This window comes from Pelophylax lessonae (assembly GCF_965119305.1).
Source record: "Pelophylax lessonae genome assembly, chromosome: 3".
In the NCBI taxonomy this organism is placed as follows: Eukaryota; Metazoa; Chordata; class Amphibia; order Anura; family Ranidae; genus Pelophylax; species Pelophylax lessonae.
In genome coordinates, this window is record NC_138770.1 from 435671348 (window position 1) to 435693040 (window position 21693).

A 21693-nucleotide genomic window follows, 5' to 3' on the forward strand; every position below is an offset into this window, starting at 1 on the left:
GCGGGAGATTAGGGAAGTTAACAAGAGGCTGAGGAGCTGGTGTAGTAAGGAGGGTTTCAGGTTCCTAGAGAACTGGGCCGACTTCTCAGTCGGCCACCGGCTCTTTGGTAGGGACGGATTGCACCTAAATGGGGAGGGTGCAGCCGTACTGGGTGAGAGGATGGCCACAAAGTTAGAGGGGCTTTTAAACTAGGTGACGGGGGGGAGGGTACAGATGTAGAATTAGCCAGTGGAAAGCAAGATTCAGAGGGCAGAAATGGGGGCATTAGCGGTAGGCTGTTCGGAGCTCCTAAACCCAGGGTGGGTATGGGGAAAAATCAAGAGAGCAGCCTAATAACAACAAATGAGGATATATGTAACCGATCAAAATTAAGAGGTTTGTATACCAATGCCAGAAGCATGGCCAACAAGATGGGAGAGCTGGAGCTGCTGATGTTTGAGGAGGACTTAGATTTTGTGGGGATAACTGAGACTTGGTTTGACAGCTCCCATGACTGGATGGCGACCATTCAGGGGTATTCCCTTTATCGCAGGGATAGAGAAGGTAAAAAAGGGGGAAGGGTATGTCTGTATATTAAGAACAGTATACAGGTAAATATGAGGGATGATATTAATAATGGAGCTATGGATGAGGCAGAATCCCTATGGGTAGAGCTTCAAATGGAAGGCACGGTGGGGAAGGTAATATTGGGCGTATGCTATAGGCCCCCCAACCAGAGGGAGGAGGGTGAGGCGGACCTCATGTTACAGATAGGATTGGCAGCAAGGATGGGAAATGTCATTATAATGGGGGACTTTAATTATCCAGATATAGACTGGGCAGAAGGAACCGCGCACTCAGCCAAGGCTAGGCAGTTCCTAAATGTTTTGCAGGACAATTCCATGGGTCAGATGGTGAATGCACCGACAAGAAACAATGCGGTACTTGACCTACTGATTACCAACAATACAGACCTGCTCACGGATATAGAAATACGGGACAACTTAGGAAACAGTGACCATAGGTCAATTGGTTTCAGTATTAATTACAGTAATAGGAAACACAAGGGTAATAGAAGGACACTGAATTTCAAAAGAGCCAATTTCCCTAAACTGCGCTCGCTGCTAGAAAATATCAAATGGGATAGAACCCTGGGAACAAAGAACACGGAGGAAAAATGGGAGTGCTTCAAGAGCATACTTAACAAGGGGATTGGCAAGTGCATTCCAAAGGGAAATAAATTTAAAAGAGCAAAACTAAACCCTGGGTGGCTAAACTCCAACATAAAAATGCATATTAGTGCTAAAGAAAAGGCCTTCAAAAAATACAAGGCTGAGGGGTCATTGGCAGCATTTAAGCATTACAAAGAGTGTAATAAGAAATGTAAAGATGAAATCAGGGCGGCTAAAATAGAACATGAGAGACATATAGCGGAGGAGAGTAAAAAGAACCCCAAGAAATTCTTTAAGTATATAAACAGTAAGAAAGTGAGGCCAGAACACATTGGCCCCATAAAAGATGATAAAGGAAACATGGCCACTGAGGACAGAGAAAAGGCGGAAGTGTTAAATAATTTCTTCTCTTCAGTCTTCACAAAAGAATCGGGGGGGCTACACGAACCTTGCTTGTAAGGCCGAACTAAATAATACACATCAGGAAGTGCCGCCATGGCTAACAGAAGATAGACTTAGAGCTAAACTAGAGAAACTTAACATAAATAAATCCCTGGGACCGGATGGCTTGCACCCGAGGGTTCTTAATGAGCTCAGCCAGGTGATTGCCAGACCATTATTCTTGATCTTTAAGGATAGTTTACAGACGGGTATGGTGCCAGCTGATTGGAAAAAAGCCAACGTGGTATCAATATTTAAAAAGGGGCCGAGATGTATCCCGGGTAACTATAGGCCGGTCAGCCTAACATCAGTAGTCTGCAAAATTTTGGAGGGGATGTTAAGGGACCACATACAAGACTTTAGTAATGAAAACGGTATTATAAGTAGTAATGAGCATGGATTCATGAAAAATCGTTCTTGCCAAACCAATCTATTAACCTTCTACGATGAAGTGAGCTGCCACCTAGATAAGGGAAAGCCTGTGGATGTGGTGTATCTGGACTTTGCAAAGGCCTTTGACACCGTTCCCCACAAACGCTTACTGTACAAACTAAGGAAGGTAGGTATGGACCATAAGATGAGTACCTGGATAGAGAACTGGCTCCAGGGGAAGAGTCCAGAAGGTGGTGATTAATGGGGAGTACTCGGATTGGGCGGGTGTGGAAAGTGGGGTCCCCCAGGGTTCTGTCCTGGGACCAATCCGGTTTAATTTATTCATAAATGATCTAGAGGAGGGGATATCTAGTACAATCTCAGTATTTGCAGATGATACTAAACTAGGCTTGCCAATATCTTCTATGCAGGATGTGGAAACCTTGCAAGCGGACCTGAACAAAATAACGGGGTGGGCAACTACATGGCAGATGAGGTTTAATGTTGAAAAATGTAAAGTAATGCACCTGGGGGCCAGAAACCAGAAAGCAAGCTACTCACTAGGGGGGAAACCTCTGGGTGAGTCTAGGATGGAAAAGGACTTGGGGGTACTGGTAGACAACAGGCTTGGCAGTGGCATGCAATGCCAAGCCGCCACAAGCAAAGCCAACAGAATACTGGGATGTATAAAAAAGGGGATTCACTCCAGAAATAAAGAGATTATTCTCCCACTCTACAAGACTCTGGTCCGGCCACATCTGGAGTATGCTGTCCAGTTCTGGGCACCGGTCCTCAGGAAGGATGTTTTGGAACTGGAGAAAGTCCAGAGAAGGGCAACAAAAATGATTAGGGGAATGGAGGACATCAGCTATGAGGAAAGGCTACAAGCACTGAACCTATTCTCTCTGGAGAAGAGACGATTGAGGGGGGATATGATATCAATGTACAAATACTGTACTGGCGACCCTAGCATAAGGAACAAACTATTCAGAGAAAGGAGATACAATAAGACACGTGGCCACTCACTAAAACTAGAGGAAAGGCGGTTTAACCTTAAAGTGCGTAAGGGATTCTTCACTGTAAGAGCGGTAAGGATGTGGAATTCTCTTCCACAAGCAGTCGTATCAGCAGGGAGCATTGATAGTTTCAAAAAACTATTAGATGGGCACCTTAGAGACCACAACATACAGGGGTATACAATGTACGGTTAAAAGCAAACACACACACACACACATCATAGGTTGAACTGGATGGACTGATGTCTTTTTTCAACCTCACTAACTATGTAAAACTTTGGTCCAAAAAAATGTTTAACAGGGGGAAACCGCATTTATGAGGAAGTGTTGGCCATGAAGTGGAGGGACAAGAAAGAGGTTTACATCTTGTCCACCATCCACAATGACACCTTGGTAGAGATTTCCAGAAGACGTGGCCCCATTACAAAGCCTGAATGCGTCCACTAATATAATCTGTTCATGGGGGGGGGGGGGGGTGTATTTAAATGACAAGATGCTACACCCTACTTATCAACCCGAAAGTTCCATTACTGGTATAAAAAAAAGTCGCATTTCACCTGTTTCATATGGCCATGTACAATTCGTTTGTCTGCCATCAAAAATCACCAGGAAACCAACACATCACCTACCTCAAGTACATTGAAGAGATTATCACTGCTCTAATATACCAATAAGGACCGGCCCCAGCAAGCATTCGCTCTAATTGTGTGAGTAGACTTCACAAGCTACATTTTCCCTATAACATTCCCCCGACAGAATCAGGAAGAAGGCGCCAAAAGAGATGTTGTGTGTGCAGCAGAAATGGAATTAGAAGAGACACTAGTTTTCATTGTCCCGAATGTCCCTCCCAACCTGGCCTATGCATTGGAGATTGCTTAAAAATCTACCATACAGCTGTAAGATTTTAGATCCCCTTATTTTTAAGACTACCATTTCCCATTTTGAAATACCTGTCCAGATAATTTGCCTGCTACCATGTTTCTACCTCCCACGTTACCTGACCCTGGCCTGTTTACCGACGATGCATTTGCCTGCCGTTTTAAAAACCATGTTTCTGAAATCCACGTGCACTGACCTCAGCCTGTTGACCGACGATGCCTTTGCCTGCCATTTTCTGACTTCCAAGTGCACCGACCTCGCCTGCTAATCAACCACGCTTTTTGCCTGCCACTTGGACTGATCTTTTGCCCTTCTACTTCAGTACACAGGGGTCTCACACATATGTGAGGGGCTTCAAAATAGAGTTCGTAGTATAGAAAAAACTTTTTTGGTTTTCTGTGTTCCCAGAACAGGGTCTGGAGTCCAGAGGCTTCAAAGTGATTTGGGTGGGAGAAGCCTCTACCCCTGTCCCCATTCTTTCCTGACAGAGGCCTTAAGCTTGATGGTCCTCCCTGCTGCCTGGATCAATATTTTGGATGTGCTGAACATATCACTGCATATAATGACCCAGGACTTTATAGACCACATTTCTGCCTGCTACCTTGACCAATGCTTGGCTGTGCTGACACTATCCCTGCTTGCTGCCTGTAATGACTATGGACAGTATTTTTGCCTGCTGCCTGTAATGAATATGGACAGTATTTCTGCCTGCTGCCTGTTTGACTGCTTTTGCTGTCACGGACCACATCCCTGCCTTCTACCTGGATGCTCTCCTCTGTGGACCACTAGTAAAACCACCGGTAATCTTTTGTTTACCCTTTGCTCAGCAGAATATATTTTGGGGTGTAATTGGTATGTACATGCTATGTGTTAGAAATATGAAGGGCCTTCAAAAATGTAATAGGTTGTCAGGAAATTAGATGCAAAATGCATGCTCCTAGAACGTCTGAAGGTGCCTACTTGGATGTTGGGTCTCTGTTTATGGTCAGGCGGTGTAAAAGTCTCACACATGTGGAATCCCAATACTCAGGAGGAGTGGCAGAATGTATTTTGGGGTGTCATTTTTGCTATGTACATGCTATGTGTTAGAAATATCCTATAAATTGACAACTTTGTGTAAAAAAAATAGGTTTTCATTTTTTTCCCACATTTTCCAAAAACTTGTGGAAAAAAATGACATGTTCAAGACTCACAATGCCTCATAGAATATACGTTGGAGTGTTTTCTTTCCAAAATGCGGTCATTTTGTGGGCAATTCCATTGTCCTGGCCAGTCAGGGCCTTCAAAAATGTGATATGTAGTCAGAAAGTTATATGTGTGTTTATGCTCCTAGAACGCTTATAGGTGCTACTTGGTTGTTGAGTCTCTTTATGTAGCCAGGCTGTGTAAAAGTCTCACACATGTGGTATCGCCATACTCAGGAGGAGTGGCAGAATGTATTTTGGGGTGTCATCTTTGATGTGTACATGCTATGTGTTAGAAATAGTTTATAAATTGACAACTTTGTGGGAAAAAAAAGAAAGATATATATTTTTTTTTCATTTTCCCAAGAATTGTGGGAAAAAATTAAAAACTTCAAAAAACTCACCATGCCTCTTACTAAATACCTTGGACTGTCTACTTTCCAAAAAGGGGTCATTTGGGGGGTATTTGTACTGTTCTGACATTTTAGGGCCTCAAGAAATGAGATAGGTCGTTAGTACATCAGGTGTGATCAATTTTCAGGAATTGGTACTATAGCTTCTAGACTCAATAACTTTCACGCAGACTAAATAATATACACTAATTTGGGTTATTTTTACCAGAGATAAGTAGCAGTATACATTTTGGCCAAAATGTAGGAAGAAAAATTAATTTTTTGCAAAATTTTTTAATAGAAACTAAAAAAGTGTTTTTCTTTTCAAAATGTTTGCTCTTTTTTTGCTTATATCACAAAAAAAACAAAAAACCCAGTTGTGATTAAATACCGCCAAAGGAAAGCGCTATTTGTGTGAAATAAATGATAAAAATGTTGTTTGGTTACAGTGTAGCATGACTGAGCAATTGTCATTCAAAGTGTGAGAGCGCTGAAAGCTGAAAATTGGTCTGGGCAGGAAGAGGGTGTAACTGCCCTGTATTGAATTGGTTAAAATAACTCAACACACAGCAATTAATGTCTAAACTGGTGGCAACAAAAGTGAGTACACCCCCAGGTGAAAATGTCCAAATTGGTCCCAATTAGCCATTTTCCCTAGTATTCCAGTGTCATACGACTCGTTAGTGTTACAAGGTCTCAAGTGTGAATGGGGAGCAGGTGTGTTAAATTTGGTGTTATCACTCCACTCTCTCATACTGGTCACTGGAAGTTCAACATGGCACCTCATGGCAAAGAACTTTGAGGATCTGAAAAAAATAATTGTTGCTCTACATAAATATGGCCTAGGACAGTGATGGTGAACCTTGGCACCCCAGGTGTTTTAGAACTACATTTCCCATGATGCTCAACTACACTGCAGAGTGCATGAGCATCATGGGAAATATAGTTCAAAAACATATGGGGTGCCAAGGTTCGCCATCACTAGCCTAGCTTATAAGAAGATTGCCAAGACCCTGAAACTGAGCTGTAGCATGGTGGCCAAGACCATACAGCGGTTTAACAGGACTGGTTCCACTTAGAAACAGGCCTCGCCATGGTCGACCAAAGAAGCTAATTGCACGTGCTCAGCGTCATATCCAGGGGTGGTTGTCTTTGGGAAATAGACGTATAAGTGCTGCCAGCATTGCTGCAGTGGTTTAAGGGGTGGGGGGTCAGCCTGTCAGTGCTCAGACCATACGCCGCACACTGCATCAAATTAGTCTGCATGGCTGTCGTCCCAGAAGGAAGACTCTTCTAAAGATGTACAAGAAAGCCCACAAACAGTTTGCTGAAGACAAGCAGATTAAGGACATGGGTTACTGGAACCATGTCCTCTGGTCTGATGAGACCAAGATAAACTTATTTGGTTCAGATGGTGTCAAGTGTGTGTGGTGGCAGCCAGGTGAGGAGTATAAAGACAAGTGTGTCTTGCCTACAGTCAAGAATGGTGGTAGGAGTGTCATGGTCTGGGGCTGCATGAGTGCTGCCAGCACTAGGGAGCTACAGTTCATTGAGGGAACCGTGAATGCCAACATGTACTGTGACATACTGAAGCAGAGCATAATCCCCCCCTTCGGAGACTGGGCCCCAGGGCAGAATTCCAACATGATAATGACCCCAAACACACTTCCAACATGACCAATGCCTTGCTAAAGAAGCTGAGGGTAAAGGTGATGGACTGGCCAAGCATGTCTCCAGACCTAAACCCTATTGAGCATCTGTGGGGCATCCGCAAATGGAAGGTGGAGGAGCGCAAGGTCTCTAACATCCACCAGCTCCGTGATGTCATCATGGAGGAGTGGAAGAGGACTCCAGTGGCAACTTATGAAGCTCTAAGGAACTACATGCCCAAGAGGGTTAAGGCAGTGCTGGAAAATAATGATGGCCACACAAAATATTGACACATTGGGCCCAATTTGGACATTTTCACTTAGAGGTGTACTCACTTTTGTTGCCAGCGGTTTAGACATTAATAACTGTGTGTTGAATTATTTTGAGGGGAAAGCAAATTTACACTGTTATACAAACTGTACACTCACTACTTTACATTATAGAAAAGTGTAATTTCTTCAGTGTTGTCACATGAAAAGATATAATAAAATATTTACAAAAATGCGAGGAGTGTTCTAAATTTTGTGAGATACTGTAGATATGTATATATATATATATATATATATATATATATATATATATATATATATATATATATATAATTTGCCTGCCAGCAAAGTAATTCAGATACCTTTCATATCTAAACCTGTGCCCTGCTTTCTAACAGTTTTTTGTCCTATTAGGAAACATTATCACACTAATGAAAGCCACCTTAATTCCTGTAAATCCATCTAAGCTCCCCCACCAACCCATCAGAATACAGATCAGACAACCCCACTGCAAGTCTGATATCAACTTTAAAAGGAACCTATCACATTGGTCATTCAGGGCAAGGATACAGATTCTCTTACCACCCCAGTGCTGCTGATACTCACCTTTGCAATGTTCCCCTGCCACTCCATTCATTTGTCAGGGGTCATTAACCCCCTGTAAACTCCACGAACAGCAAAATAACGCACACATGGATTAGGCTAAGGGCTAAGAGGCAGGTGAACAGAGCGTCAGCAAAGGTAAGAATTAGTGAGAGGGGTGCGATATCTAGAGAACCTATCATTGTACTGTGCATGGGCAAAGTGAGAGGTTCCTTTTAAGTTACTGTGTGGTACCTCAAAAAAAAAAAAAGAAATAAATATTATACAGAAATGCATATTTCCTGTTAGCCCAGAAAAAAATCTTAACATAGCCTCGATTTCTTCTTTATATGCACAATATAAATATTACATTACTATGTGATGATAAATTGCATACTGGAAAACACTTCCAGCTAGTTAAATTACAGTACCCAAACTCAGGTTTCGGTCTGAAAAATACTATCTGAAATTCAAGGTTATGACATAATTAAATGCTGGACAATACAATAATAAATATAATTTTAAAGAGTAACTCCATTTTTGTTGAAGAAAAAAAATATTCCCCTCTGGGTAATCTACGTACATTACAGGGATTTCAAATACTTTGTTGCAGGTTCTTACCTTTTGTTATTCTGAAGAAATAGCTGTTTGTTTGCCTATGTCCATGTGGGAAATGAATGTGCATGAAAGTGATTTCATATTTATCAATCAGCTGCTGCACTTGCAGGGCTCTAATGAGGAAAATTGCAGGGTCTGCATCCCTTTAGATGTGATTTCCCTGTGGGAGCATCTCACCAAAAATAAAATTTTTGTTGCAGGGAATGCCCAAAATCAGACTTTTATCTTAATTCATAATAATTCAGACTTCAGCTTTCAGTGCTCTCAAGTTTTGAATGACAAATACTCAGTCATGCAACACTGTACCCATATGACATTTTTGTTCTTTTTTCACACAAATAGAGCTTTATTTTGGTGGTATTTAATAATCACTGGGTTTTTTTTGTGCTATAAATTGAAAAAAAGACAGAAAATTTTGTAAAATAATGCATTTTTCTTTGTTTCAGTTTTAGGATTTTGCACATTTAGTCATTTTTCTTCATAAACTTTGGCTAAAAGTTATACTGATAAAAGTTATACTGCTACAGATCTTTGGTAAAAATAATCCAAATAAGTCTATATTATTTGGTCTTTGTGAAGGTTATAGACTCTACAAGTTACAGTGCCAATCACTGAAAATTGATCACAACTGATGTACTGATGGCCTATCTCATTTCTTAAAACAATATCAAGCCAGGAAAGGACAAATACTCCTCAAATTACTCCTTTTTGGAAAGTAGACATTCCAAAGTATTTCATAAGAGGCATGGTGAGTTTTTTGAAGTTGTAATTTAAAATTAAGATTTGTTTTTTTCCTCACATAATTGTCATATTACCATTGATTTCTCACACGCTGTATAGGCATACTTGCAACTACACCCCAAAATATATTCTGCTTCTCCTGAGTATGATACCACCTTGTCTGAGACTTTTACACAGCCTGGCCACATACAGTGGTGCAACATCCAAGTAGCACCTCCAGGCAATCTAGGAGCATAAATTACACATATAATTTCCTCACAACCTATCACACTTTTGAAGGCCCTGGAGTGCCAGGGGAATGGAAACCCCCACACAACTACCCAATTTTAGAAAGAAAACATCCCAACACATAAGCTAGGAGGCATTGAGTCTTTTGAACATGCCATTTTTGTTCCACAAGTTTTTGGAAAATGTGGAAAGAAAATGAAAACACTTTTTTTTACACAAAGTTGTCCATTTATAGGATATTTCTAACACATAGCATGTACATGGCAAAATAGAACCCCATAATACATTCTGCTTCTCCTCCTAAATATGGCGATACAATATGTTTGAGACTTTTACATAGCCTGGCCACATACAGAGGCCCAACATGCAGGGAGCACCGGCAGGTGCTCTAGCGAAATAAAATTACAAATCTAATTTCCTGAATTCCCATTACAAGGATAAGCACTGACGTGGCACGGATGAGCACTGATGTGGTATGGATGTGACACAGATGAGCACTGATGTGGCATGGATGAGCACTGATATGGCACAGAGAAGCACTGATGTGGATGGATGTGGCATGGATGGGCATGAATGAGGCATGATTTAGGCACAAATGGGCATGACTGAGGCACGGAAAGGGCATGCTTGAGGCACAGACGAGGCACAGATTGGCATGATTGAGGCATAGATGGGCATGACTGAGGCATAGATGTACATGATTGAGGCACAGATGGGCATAATTGAGGCACGGATGGGCATGATTGAGGCACGACTGAGGCATGAATGAGGCATAGAGGAGGCAGGGGTGAGCGGTGCTGCGGTCTCCCTCCTCTCCTCACACGAGAGGAGAAATCTAAACCGGAAATGCGTCGGTTTGTTGACAGCTGATCGCTCAATCACTGGACAGAGCGATCACGTGGTAAAGGAACACTGTCATTCACCCTTTACCACCATGTGTACAGGAGGCGCGCGGGAAGTGCGAGTCTGGGAGGACGTCAATGTACACCATCCCAGAATAAGCTGACCGCGCTGTAGCCGTCATTCGGCTATGACCCGGTCGGCAAGTGGTTAACCAGTGAAATACAGTGAGTTCCATTAACCTGGGTTTAAGGAGTTAAGAATTCATTTTTTTTATTAGGAACATTTGGAAATGTTACTTGTGCCCAGGAAGTACCCTGCAAGCCTGCTTCTGATGCATTCATTCTGTGGATCTGTGCTCTCAAAACCTCTGCTACTGCTCTCTGACTATTCCTATCAGTCATCAGATCCCCAATCATGAAGGGGTACAGCTCTGACATGAGGGAACAAAGACCTGCCTTTACAAGACTGCCTTCACCCAGGGGCACACTGTGGAACAAGGCATGGCATGACAGTAACAGTGACACAATCAGCTGCAGGAAGACCACAGGCAATACTAATAACTAGTCATTTGCCTTTTTTGAGCACAGCCTCCACAGTTCAGGCCCTATTTAAGAACAATTCATTGTCTTTTTTATTGCCAAATACTACACATCTGCAGAGTGATGCATAGTTGCCAACATGTATTTATAATTTGAGCTGTGTATGGCTAGCTTAATCCTTCCTCGCGCCATCTAAACTAGAAAAAAGGTTTTTGACTCGACATCCACTTTATAAACTAAAAATTTAAGTTCACGTTTAAAGGGGATCTCCACCCCTCCCCCCCTTACCTTGTAGGGCAGGGATCTCCAAACTACGGCCCTCCAGCTGTTGCGGGACTACATGTCCCATGAGGCATCGTAAACCTCAGACATTCACAGACATAACTAGGCATGATGGGAATTGAAGTTCCAGAACAACTGGAGGGCCGTAGTTAGGAGACCCCTGTTATCAGAGGGTTCTGAACATTTCAGATACTTACCCACCTAGCAGATCCAGCTGTGAAATCCCCTGCTTGGTCCTGCGCCGCCATCTTCTTATGCGACATCATCGGGAGGCCTGCTGCCTCTTCTGGGTTCAGCTACCAGACCTCATGATGATGCACAGCTAGGCCTGCCTCCTCTTCCTTTATCTGTAAACAAGCATACCTCCTGGGACATGACATGCATATTCCAGGAGGCACAGTGGGCACAATGCACATCATTCGCCTACCGAAAGACATGTATCAGGGGGGAGGACAGGATTTTTTTGTAGGAAATAAAAAAAAAAAGGTACAAAAAAAAAGTGCTAATTATGTGTAGAGGAGGGAAGGAGGGGTGGAGAGGAAACTGAACTTTGAGGGTGATCGGCAAGTAAAAAATATATGCACATTATTATTTAATTTACACAGGTGCCTGCAAAGTATTGCATCCACAATTAGTGGATCAGTGGATCGTGGGTACAATGTCAGGCTCCTGCACACTTCCCCTCCAGCTTTCTGCCTGTGTCGCTGTACAGGCTTTAACTTGTACAGCTGGAGGAAGACTCAATGGATCTGATCAGCACACTCATAGTCCTTTGAGAACTAGAAGTCTGTCTCCCGCAGTAGTGGACAAGATTTGCACATTACTCATTTACAGATGGCTCAGGGGGTGAGGGTGTTAGGTCCTTAGCAAAATTTTCCATATTACACCATAAATAGGCCTCACACAGGTGAAACATGTTAGAAGGGCTTTCCTGATGTCTATAGAGCCAGCTAAAGCCATTTGCGAACATTTGTTTTCTAGTTCACTATATTGGTTTGCGGTTCTGGGAAACATTCATGGCTATATGGATCGGTTTGACGTGCTTTTATCAGTAACCAAACACCCAGCAGCAGTGTTTGAAATGGTCGGTATACAGTTGTAGTCAAAATTATTCAACCCCCCCCCCCCCAATGCTGTAAAGGGTTTTAGGGAATTTAGTGTACATTTGTAATTGTATTCAGAATGAAATCCTACAAGGACTTCTTAACCACTTGCCGACTGCCTAACGCCGATCTACAACGGCAGTCAGCCCCTCACAGGCAAAGTGACTTAGGGCTACATCACTAGCTTGTGAGGGTCTAGGGAGCGAGCGCACGCCCCCGGAGGCGCGCTTCCGCGTGGTCACGGACCCCCCCGCGCGTGTGACCGGCGGACCCGATGTCCGCCGCTCACTCTGCGATCGGCGGGGGAGAGGGAGAAAGTCAGGCGGCTTGTGTAAACAAGCTGCCTGTCATTCTCCCCTGTGTATGAAGGATGATCATACGGTTCTACTATGTAGAACCATTGATCACTCTTCATACATCTGAAGCCACAGCCAATCACAGTAGAAAGCACGCCCCTAGGGACACACATAGCCCCTCCCTTTCAAAAAAGTTAACCCCTTCACTGCCAGTGTATTTTTACAGTAACAGTGCATATGTATAGCACTGATTACTGTAGAAATGTCACTGGTAACCCCAAAAGTGTCAAAAATGTCAGTCAAGGGTCCGATCTGTCCGCCACAATGTCGCAGTACCGCAAAAAAAATCGCATTACGTGTTAAAAAAAAACCAACAAAAATGACAAAAATCTTTCCCTTTGTTAGTAAACGCGATAACTTTTGCACAAACCAATCAAAATACGCTTTTTGTGATTTTTTTTACCAAACATAGGTAGCATAAAACAAATTGGCCGAAAATGTTAAAAAAATTTTGATTTTTACATTTTTTTGGGGGGAATTTCATATAAAAAAATGTGAAAAATATTGCTATTTTTGCAAAATTTACGCTCTTTTTTTGTTTATAGCGCGTGATCAAAAAATCGCACAGGTGATCAAATACCACCAAAAGAAAGCTCTGTTTGTGGGAAAAAAAGGACGCCAAATTCGTTTAGATACAGCGTCGCACGACCGTGCAGTGCCGAATCGCAAAATACCCCCTGGTCAGGAAGGGGGTAAAATCTTCCGGGGCTTAAGTGGTTAAAGAACCATATGAAACTAAAATGACATCAATTGGTTTTGTAATACAGTAGTAAATGTTTCTTTTGTGAATTCTTCATTGACACAATTATTCAACCCCTTAACCGGTTGCCGACCGCCGCACGACTATATACTGCGGCGGTCAGCCCCGGCCAGGCAGAGTGACGTATCGGTACGTCACTCGCCTGTCACTGACTTGCGAGCCTATCGCGGGCGGGCGCGCGCCCGCCGAGGCGCGCGCCCGCCGCGGCTCGTTCACAGACAAGTCAGTGCGTGTGACCGGCGGACTCGATGTCCGCCAGTCACACTGCGATCGCTCCTGTGAAGGGAGAAAGACAGAGCAGCTTGTGTAAACAAGCTGCCTGTCAGTTCTCCCTGTGTAAAAGTGAAGATCTGACCGTTCTACTATGTAGAACGGTTGATCTTTGCTTTTACACCAATAGGAATGTCCCTACACAGTTAGAATCACGCCCCTAGGACACACTTAACCCCTCCCTGTCCAATAAAGTTAACCCCTTCCCTGCCAGTGTCATTTTTGCAGTAACAGTGCATATGTATAGCACTGATTACTGCAGTAATGTCACTGGTACCCCCAAAAGTGTCAAAAATGTCAGTCAAGGGTCCGATCTGTCCGCCGCAATGTCGCAGTACCTAAAAAAAAAATCGCAGATCGCCGCCATTATGCGTTTAAAAAAAAACACCAAAAATGACAAAAATCTTTCCCTTTGTTAGTAAACGCGATAACGTTTGCGCAAACCAATCAAAATACGCTTTTTGCGATTTTTTTTACCAAACATAGGTAGCATAAAACAAATTGGCCGAAAAATGTTAAAAAATTTTGATTTTTACTTTTTTTTTGGGGGAATTTCATATAAAAAAATGTGAAAAATATTGTTATTTTTGCAAAATTTACGCTCTTTTTTTGTTTATAGCGCGTGATCAAAACATCGCACAGGTGATCAAATACCACCAAAAGAAAGCTCTGTTTGTGGGAAAAAAAGGACGTCAAATTCGTTTAGGTACAGCGTCGCACGACCGCGCAATTGTCCGTTAAAGTCACGCAGTAAAAAATCGCAAAAAAACCCCTGGTCCTTTAGCAGCCAAATCCTCCGGGGCTTAAGTGGTTAAAGACTACCACTCTGAAGAACAGAGGTTCATTGAAGTGTTTTCAATCAGGTATTGAAAACACCTGTGTATGTCAGGGAGCAGCAATAAAGCCTAATAAGCACCAATTAGGCAGCTTTAAAATGACTGTGATACTTCGCTCCTTCTAGACCGGCGGTCACTAAATGGCGGCCCGCGGTCCCTTGGCGGCCCGCGCGATGCTTCCGCCCGGACCGCGAGCCCTTCAGTCCCCTCCTCGCTTCGGCTCCCGGCTCACTCGCAGCCGGTGTTCTGTCGGGCCGCGAGTAGGGGGCATGATGTCACGCGCGCGTCCCGCCCCGGACTGCGGCTCCCTCACACTTGGGCAGCGAGCTAGGGCGTGACACTATGTGCACGCCCCGCCCCCCTGTTCGCGGCTTTTGGCTCAGCTCCTGGCTGCAGTTCAGGTATGTGGAGCACATTTTAGGGGAGAATAGCTGCACAAGCATTAGTGTGCAGACTGGCATATTTTGCCATATTTTGTTCTGCTCATTAGAGTGCCCCATAAAAAAAAAAAAAATGTGCCCAACAGAGTGTTCCCTTGACATAAAATGTGCCCATCAGGGTGCCCCTTATTTTATGCTAAGGGACATGCTGATGGGCATATTTTATGTTAGGGGCACGCTGATGGGCAAAACAAAACATTTAAATCAGCGTTGCTCTTAACATAAAATATGCCCATTAGCGAGCCCCTTAACATAAAATATGCCCATCAGCGTGCCCCTTATTTTATGCTAAGGGACATGCTGATGGGCATATTTTATGTTAAGGGGCACTCTGATGGGCATATTTTATGTTAAGGGGCACGCTAATGGGCATATTTTATGTTAAGCGCAACACTGATTTAAATGTTTTGTTTTGCCCATCAGCGTGCCCCCTAACATAAAATGTGCCCATCAGCGTGCCCCCTAACATAAAATGTGCCCATCAGCGTGCCCCCTAACATAAAATATGCCCATCAGCGTGCCCCTTATTTTATGTTAAGGGTCACGCTGATGGGCATATTTTATGCTAAGGTTCACACTGATGGGCATATTTTATGTTAAGGGGCACTCTGATGGGCATATTTTATGTTAAGGGGCACGCTAATGGGCATATTTTATGTTAAGAGCAACGGTGATTTAAATGTTTTGTTTTGCCCATCAGAGTGCCCCCTAACATAAAATGTGCCCATCAGTGTGCCCCCTAACATAAAATGTGCCCATCAGCGTGCCCCCTAACATAAAATATGCCCATCAGCGTGCCCCTTATTTTATGTTAAGGGTCACGCTGAAGGGTATATTTTATGTTAAGGGGCATGCTGATGGGGATATTTTATGTTAAGGGGCACTCTAATGGGCATATTTTATGTTAAGAGCAATGCTGATTTACACGTTTTGTTTTGCCCATCAGAGTGTCCCTTAACATAAAATGTGCCCCTCAGAGTGCCCGCTAACATAAAATGTGCCCCTCAGAGTGCCCCCTAACATAAAATGTGCCCCTCAGAGTGCCCCCTAACATAAAATATGTCCATCAGAGTGCCCCCCTAACATAAAATATGCCCATCAGCTTGCCCCTTATTTTATGTTAATGGTTACGCTGATGGGAATATTTTATGTTAAGGGGCACTCTGATGGGCATATTTTATGTTAAGGGGCATGCTGATGTGCATATTTATGCTGTGGCACACATTGATGGGCATATTTTATGTTAAGGGGCACTCTGATTGACATATTTATGCTATGGGGCACACTGATTTGATAAGACATACGGTGACTACAATCTTTCTGAGTCAGCACCGACTTGAGATTCGGACCTCGGCCCAATGAAAATTTTAGCGACCGAACCTCCTTGAATTTTAATTCATTACCCCTGTTCTAGACATTTACTGGTGTGGTTACAAACATGGTGAAGTCAAGAGAATGGTCCAGGAAGACAAGAGAAGAGGCGATTACTCTTCACAGGAAGGGCAATGGCTATAAGAAGATTGCAAAGATGTTAAACATACCAAGAGACACCATAGGAAGCATCATTTGCAAATTCAGGGCAAAGAGCACTGTTGAAACGCTACCTGGTCGTGGCAGAAAGAAGATGCTGACTTCGACTGCTGTGCGCTACCTGAAGTGTAGAGTAGAGGTCCCCATGTGACTGCTGAGGAACTGAGAAAAGATTTGTCAGATGTGGGTACTGAAGTTTCTGCTCAGACAATACGGCGCACACTGCGTATTGAAGGCCTCCATGCCAGAACTCCCAGGCGCACCCCCTTGCTGTCTCCAAAGAATAAGAAGAGCTGACTGCAGTATGCCAAATGTCATGTGGACAAACCACAGAAGTTTTGGGATAGTGTTCTGTGGACTGATGAAACAAAATTAGAACTGTTTGGGCCCATGGATCAACGCTATGTTTGGAGGAGGAAGAACAAGGCCTATGAAGAAAAGAACACCTTGCCTACTGTGAAGCATGGCGGGGGGTCAATCATGCTTTGGGGCTGTTTTGCTTCTGCAGGTACAGGGAAGCTTCAGCGTGTGCAAGGTACCATGAATTCTCTTCAGTACCAGGAGATATTGGATGACAATGTGATGCAGTCTGTCACAAACCTGAGGCTTGGGAGACGTTGGACCTTTCAACAGGACAATGATCCCAAGCATTCCTCCAAGTCCACTAGAGCATGGTTGCAGATTAAAGGCTGGAACATTTGAGTGGCCATCACAGTCACCAGACTTAAATCCGACTGAGAACCTCTGGTGGGACTTAAAGAAAGCAGTTGCAGTGCACAAGCCTAAGAATGTGACTGAACTGGAGGCTTTTGCCCATGACGAATGGGCGAAGATACCAGTAGATCGCTGCAAGACACTTGTGTCAAGCTATGCTTCACGTTTAAAAGCTGTTATAACTGTAAAAGGATGTTGTACTAAGTACTAAGATTGAATGTCACTTGGGGTTGAATAAAACTGATAATGATGTGAGCACAGAAAAGACATTTGTGGTTATTTCATTATAAATGTTATGTTATATTTGTCTGACCTACACGTGCCTCTTTGATTTAATTGTAAGCAGGATGACTGAATGATCAAAATCAATGTCAAACTGGCCAAAACAATCAATTTCAGTGGGGGTTGAATAATTTTGAATAGAACTGTATCTGACAGAAGCATGCGAGCGGTGCTGGTTTTTTTTTTTTTTTGGTTTAACACGTAACATATTGCTAAAGGTGAATCAATCCTTTAAGCTAGCTATATATGGATCAAAATTTGGCCAGTTCAGCAGGAACCAGCCAAATTTTGATTTCATCATTTCATCAGCATCCCCGAACACCTCTTTCCCCACTGTTTCCCCTGCACACCTCCTCCATCACTGCAACCTAAGCACACCTTTGACAACACAGTACCCCATCGCACACCTTCACCACCACTGTACCCAGTCACACACTTTTACCACCACTGTACCTCATCGCCCATCTCTGCCACCACTGTACCCTCCCCTAGACACCTCTGCCACCACTGTACCCCATCGCACATCTCTGCCACCACTGCCCCCCCCCACACACACACCTCTGCCACCACTATACCTCATACTACCACTGTACCCCTTAATAAATCTCTGCCGCTACTGTACTTACCACTGTACCCTTTTGCACATCTCTGCCACCACTGTACAACTTTGCACACCTTTACCACCACTGTACCCCTTCGCACACCTCTGCCACCACTGTGCCATTCTATGCCATCCATGTGCCCCCTGCTACTTATGTCATCCATGTGCCCCCTGCCACCTCTGCACTTCCCCCATCTACCTCTGCCACCAATGCTTTTCTGCATACCTCTGTTCCCCCTGACATATCTCTGTCACTACTGTACACCACAGCATAAATCGGTACCCCTCTGCCACCAATCCGACTCACACCTCTGCAACCCCTAACACATCACAGCCACCATTGTAGCCCCCGCTCCCAACTCACTCCAGTACATGTTTATAACCACTGTACCCCCAGCACCATAACAAGTTTTTCCATCATCCAGGTGGTATCAGTGGCGTGTCGCCATACTGCCTGCAATTACTTTGAGACTCAAAGTGCAGAGATCTTGTTTCCGCAGCTGGGCTTCCCAGCAGCATGCATTGCAAAAAAAAAAAAAAAAAAAAACCATGCTGTGCGTGGAGCCAGGGTGTAGTTTTGTGTAGGCTCCTTGCAGGGATTGGCACCTGCCTGCAGACTTGCCCACTATTTCCTTCGCAGATGAAAGGGATGGCCTCGGTAAACATGGTGACCAGGGGGGAAGCAGCCTGGAAAGGGACATGCATATTCCTAGAAATTGAGACCCAGCCTGGGACACAGACATCATGGGACAATAAACCAATGAGCAGGACTGTCCTGCCAAATCCAGGACTATTGATAAGTATGAGTGATGCATGTACAGTTGTACTACAGTCATACTACACATTCCATCCTAAAAAAACAGGGACAGAGAAATCCCTTTATTACAGGAAGTTCTAAGCAAAATAGGCATTTGTAACCATTTCCAGGCTGCTCTGTGCAAAACTCACTGCACAAAGCAGGTAAGTATAACATGTTTGTTATTTAAAGAAGAAAAAAAAACAAGACTTTACAATCACTTTCATGCAGCACTGTATTCCTTATACTGCTGGTTTTGACTTTATATTAGCCCCATACAATCCCCAAAGTCAGAAACAGAGACATAAGGGTGAAACCAGTAACCAATACGCTATGCTGTGTGCAAATAAGTTAGCATAGAAAGTGCTGGTAGAAGAAGAGACCAGATGGATGACCACATGAGTCTGCAACTTGTTGACATAGAACGTGCTGATAGAAGAGAGCAGAGGGATACAGTCTGCTGCTCTTTCAGTGTAAAATTAGGAGGCTGTAAGGGGAAGAGAGGACATCAGCTCTCCGCTGGACAAAGCAGTGTTTACGCCACACTGTGTCTAAATTTTACATAGTATGCCTGTGGTATACCGCATATTTCTGCAAAGAAAAATCTGTAATTGGATGAGAGGTCAGTCACATGATATTGCAAATCATGCGACTGGGGTCTCTTCTCCCTGGTTTTGAAAATATTTGCCTAGTGGAGGGCCACCTTGGAAGGTCTTTTTGAACAGAACCTAGAAGTCTGAGTTTCTTGATAAGAATATCACCATACTTTCTACGTTTTCTTTATGACCATATACACTGTATGTATCATCACCAACTATACAACATAAACATTTTTTAAAAAGCTCCTCACCTGATGAGCCTGTGGCAATTGTTTGCAGTTGTGTGCTGGGCCCCAACCTGACCTTAGAATGAGGAGATAGCAATGACGGAGCAGGCAGCGAGACACTGGAACCATTCTGTAAAAAAAAAAAAAAAAGTGAAATGCTAAGTCAATTTAGGAACAACCTAGAATCAACATATGTTATAATAAGTTATACATTTTACCACTATTAGTATATATTACAGCATTCTTATTATTCAAGAAAGTAACATACATTTAAAGTAATCAATGACACTATATTTTTGAACTGATTAAAAAAAATAAGGGCTTATGTCGATGGACTTTTGGCTTGTGTCAATGGCATCAATCTGTGACAACTCTGGGATCTTTTAGAATTCACAGACAGGTGCATTTGGCCTGCAGATGATCTCCTTTGGACCAAAGCTTGTCAACACAGGCCCTGAGTTTATTACCTGTAAGCCAAAAAACAGAAGCAAAAGAAACAAACAAATAAATTAAAAAAATAATTTAATTTAACCTAAATGAAACAAATCCTTTTCATATATATGACTTTTCCTGTTATAAATTAAAACCTCTTACATTTTGTTTTTTTTTTTTAAACTCTAGATCAACTGTATTCAAAAACAAATTTCTCCATTTTTAATTAAAGAGAGGCAAGTTAAATTCTAATCCATATCTCTACTGTTGTAGAGGCCTCCAGATGGGAGATTTCTTGCCAATCATTTTTTTTTCTTTTGTTTTGGGCAGTGTGGGGTAGGCATAAAACTAGAGGCGCACCGAATGGAAGTTTTGGTGCCGAAACCGAAAATGCAGGATGCACTTGGCCAAAAACCTGAGAATGACAGTTTTTAAAAAATATATATTATATATATCCTAAAAATGGAGGAAAAAGCAGCAGTGCGTGTTATACGCCGATATTTAAAAAAAAACGGCCAGGAAGCATTGCCGAGAGCAGAAGGGGCAGGCCGGGCCGAGGAGAAGGAAGGACGAGCTGTCATAAGAGCAGAAAGGGGCGGGCCGAGCCGAGGAGAAGAGAGAACGAGCGAGCGCAGTCATCGGAAGTCCCACCTATGACAGACGTCACACGTCTCGGCAGAGGAGGCGGGACTTCCGATGACTGCGCTCGCTCGTTCTCCCTTCTCCTCGGCTCGGCCCGCCCCCTTCTGCTCTTATGACAGCTCGTCCTTCCTTCTCGGCCCGGCCCGCCCCTTCTGTTCCAACGGCGCTTGCGATGCTACATATTTGGACATTGCGCTTGCGAGGCTGCTTATATGGACACTTGGTGGGCTGCATGTATGGACACTTGGTGGGCTGCATGTATGGACACTTGGTGGGCTGCATGAATGGACACTTGGTGGGCTGCATGAATGGACACTGCTGGTGGGCTGCATGTATGGACACTGCTGGTGGGCTGCATGAAAGGACACTGCTGGTGGGCTGCATGAATGGACACTGCTGGTGGGCTGCATGAATGGACACTGCTGGTGGGCTGCATGAATGGACACTGCTGGTGGGCTGCATTTATGGACACTGCTGGTGGGCTGCATTTATGGACACTGCTGATGAGGATGCATTCATGGGCACTGGTGAGATATCATTGGATTTAAAAAAAAAAAAAAAAATGTTCTGAGTTCAAAGCTGTTTATGTTAAATTTAAGCTTTTTATCTGAAATTTCTCTCCAAATATTGGGGTGCGTGTTATACGCTGGCACGTGTTATACGCTGATAAATACGGTATATATTTATATATAATTGTATTATATTCGACTTTGCAATTAAGATCATGAATTTAAATGAATATGAACGTATTGTCGGCTATTATTGGCATCTTTGGTGCAAGAAAAGCAGACGAAAAATGCATCCCTTTAAATTCTATGTAATAGTTCGTTGTGGTGTTAAAAATCCTGTTTGTTGGATTTTAGGTCAGTTAAAAAAACCACACCAAAAATGCACCTCCCTGTTAAAATGCATTGAAA

General features: G+C 43.4%; 1 protein-coding gene across 1 annotated transcript in view; it reads right to left on the reverse strand.

The window, feature by feature from the left end:
* The window catches only part of AHI1 (Abelson helper integration site 1), a gene marked incomplete at its 5' end in the record, with an annotated part of 647577 nt that overhangs the window by 233744 nt on the left and 392140 nt on the right, over positions 1-21693 (reverse strand). The window contains 1 exon segment of the mRNA XM_082249437.1: positions 19727-19832. Within this exon segment, the coding sequence (XP_082105563.1) occupies positions 19727-19832 (106 nt within the window).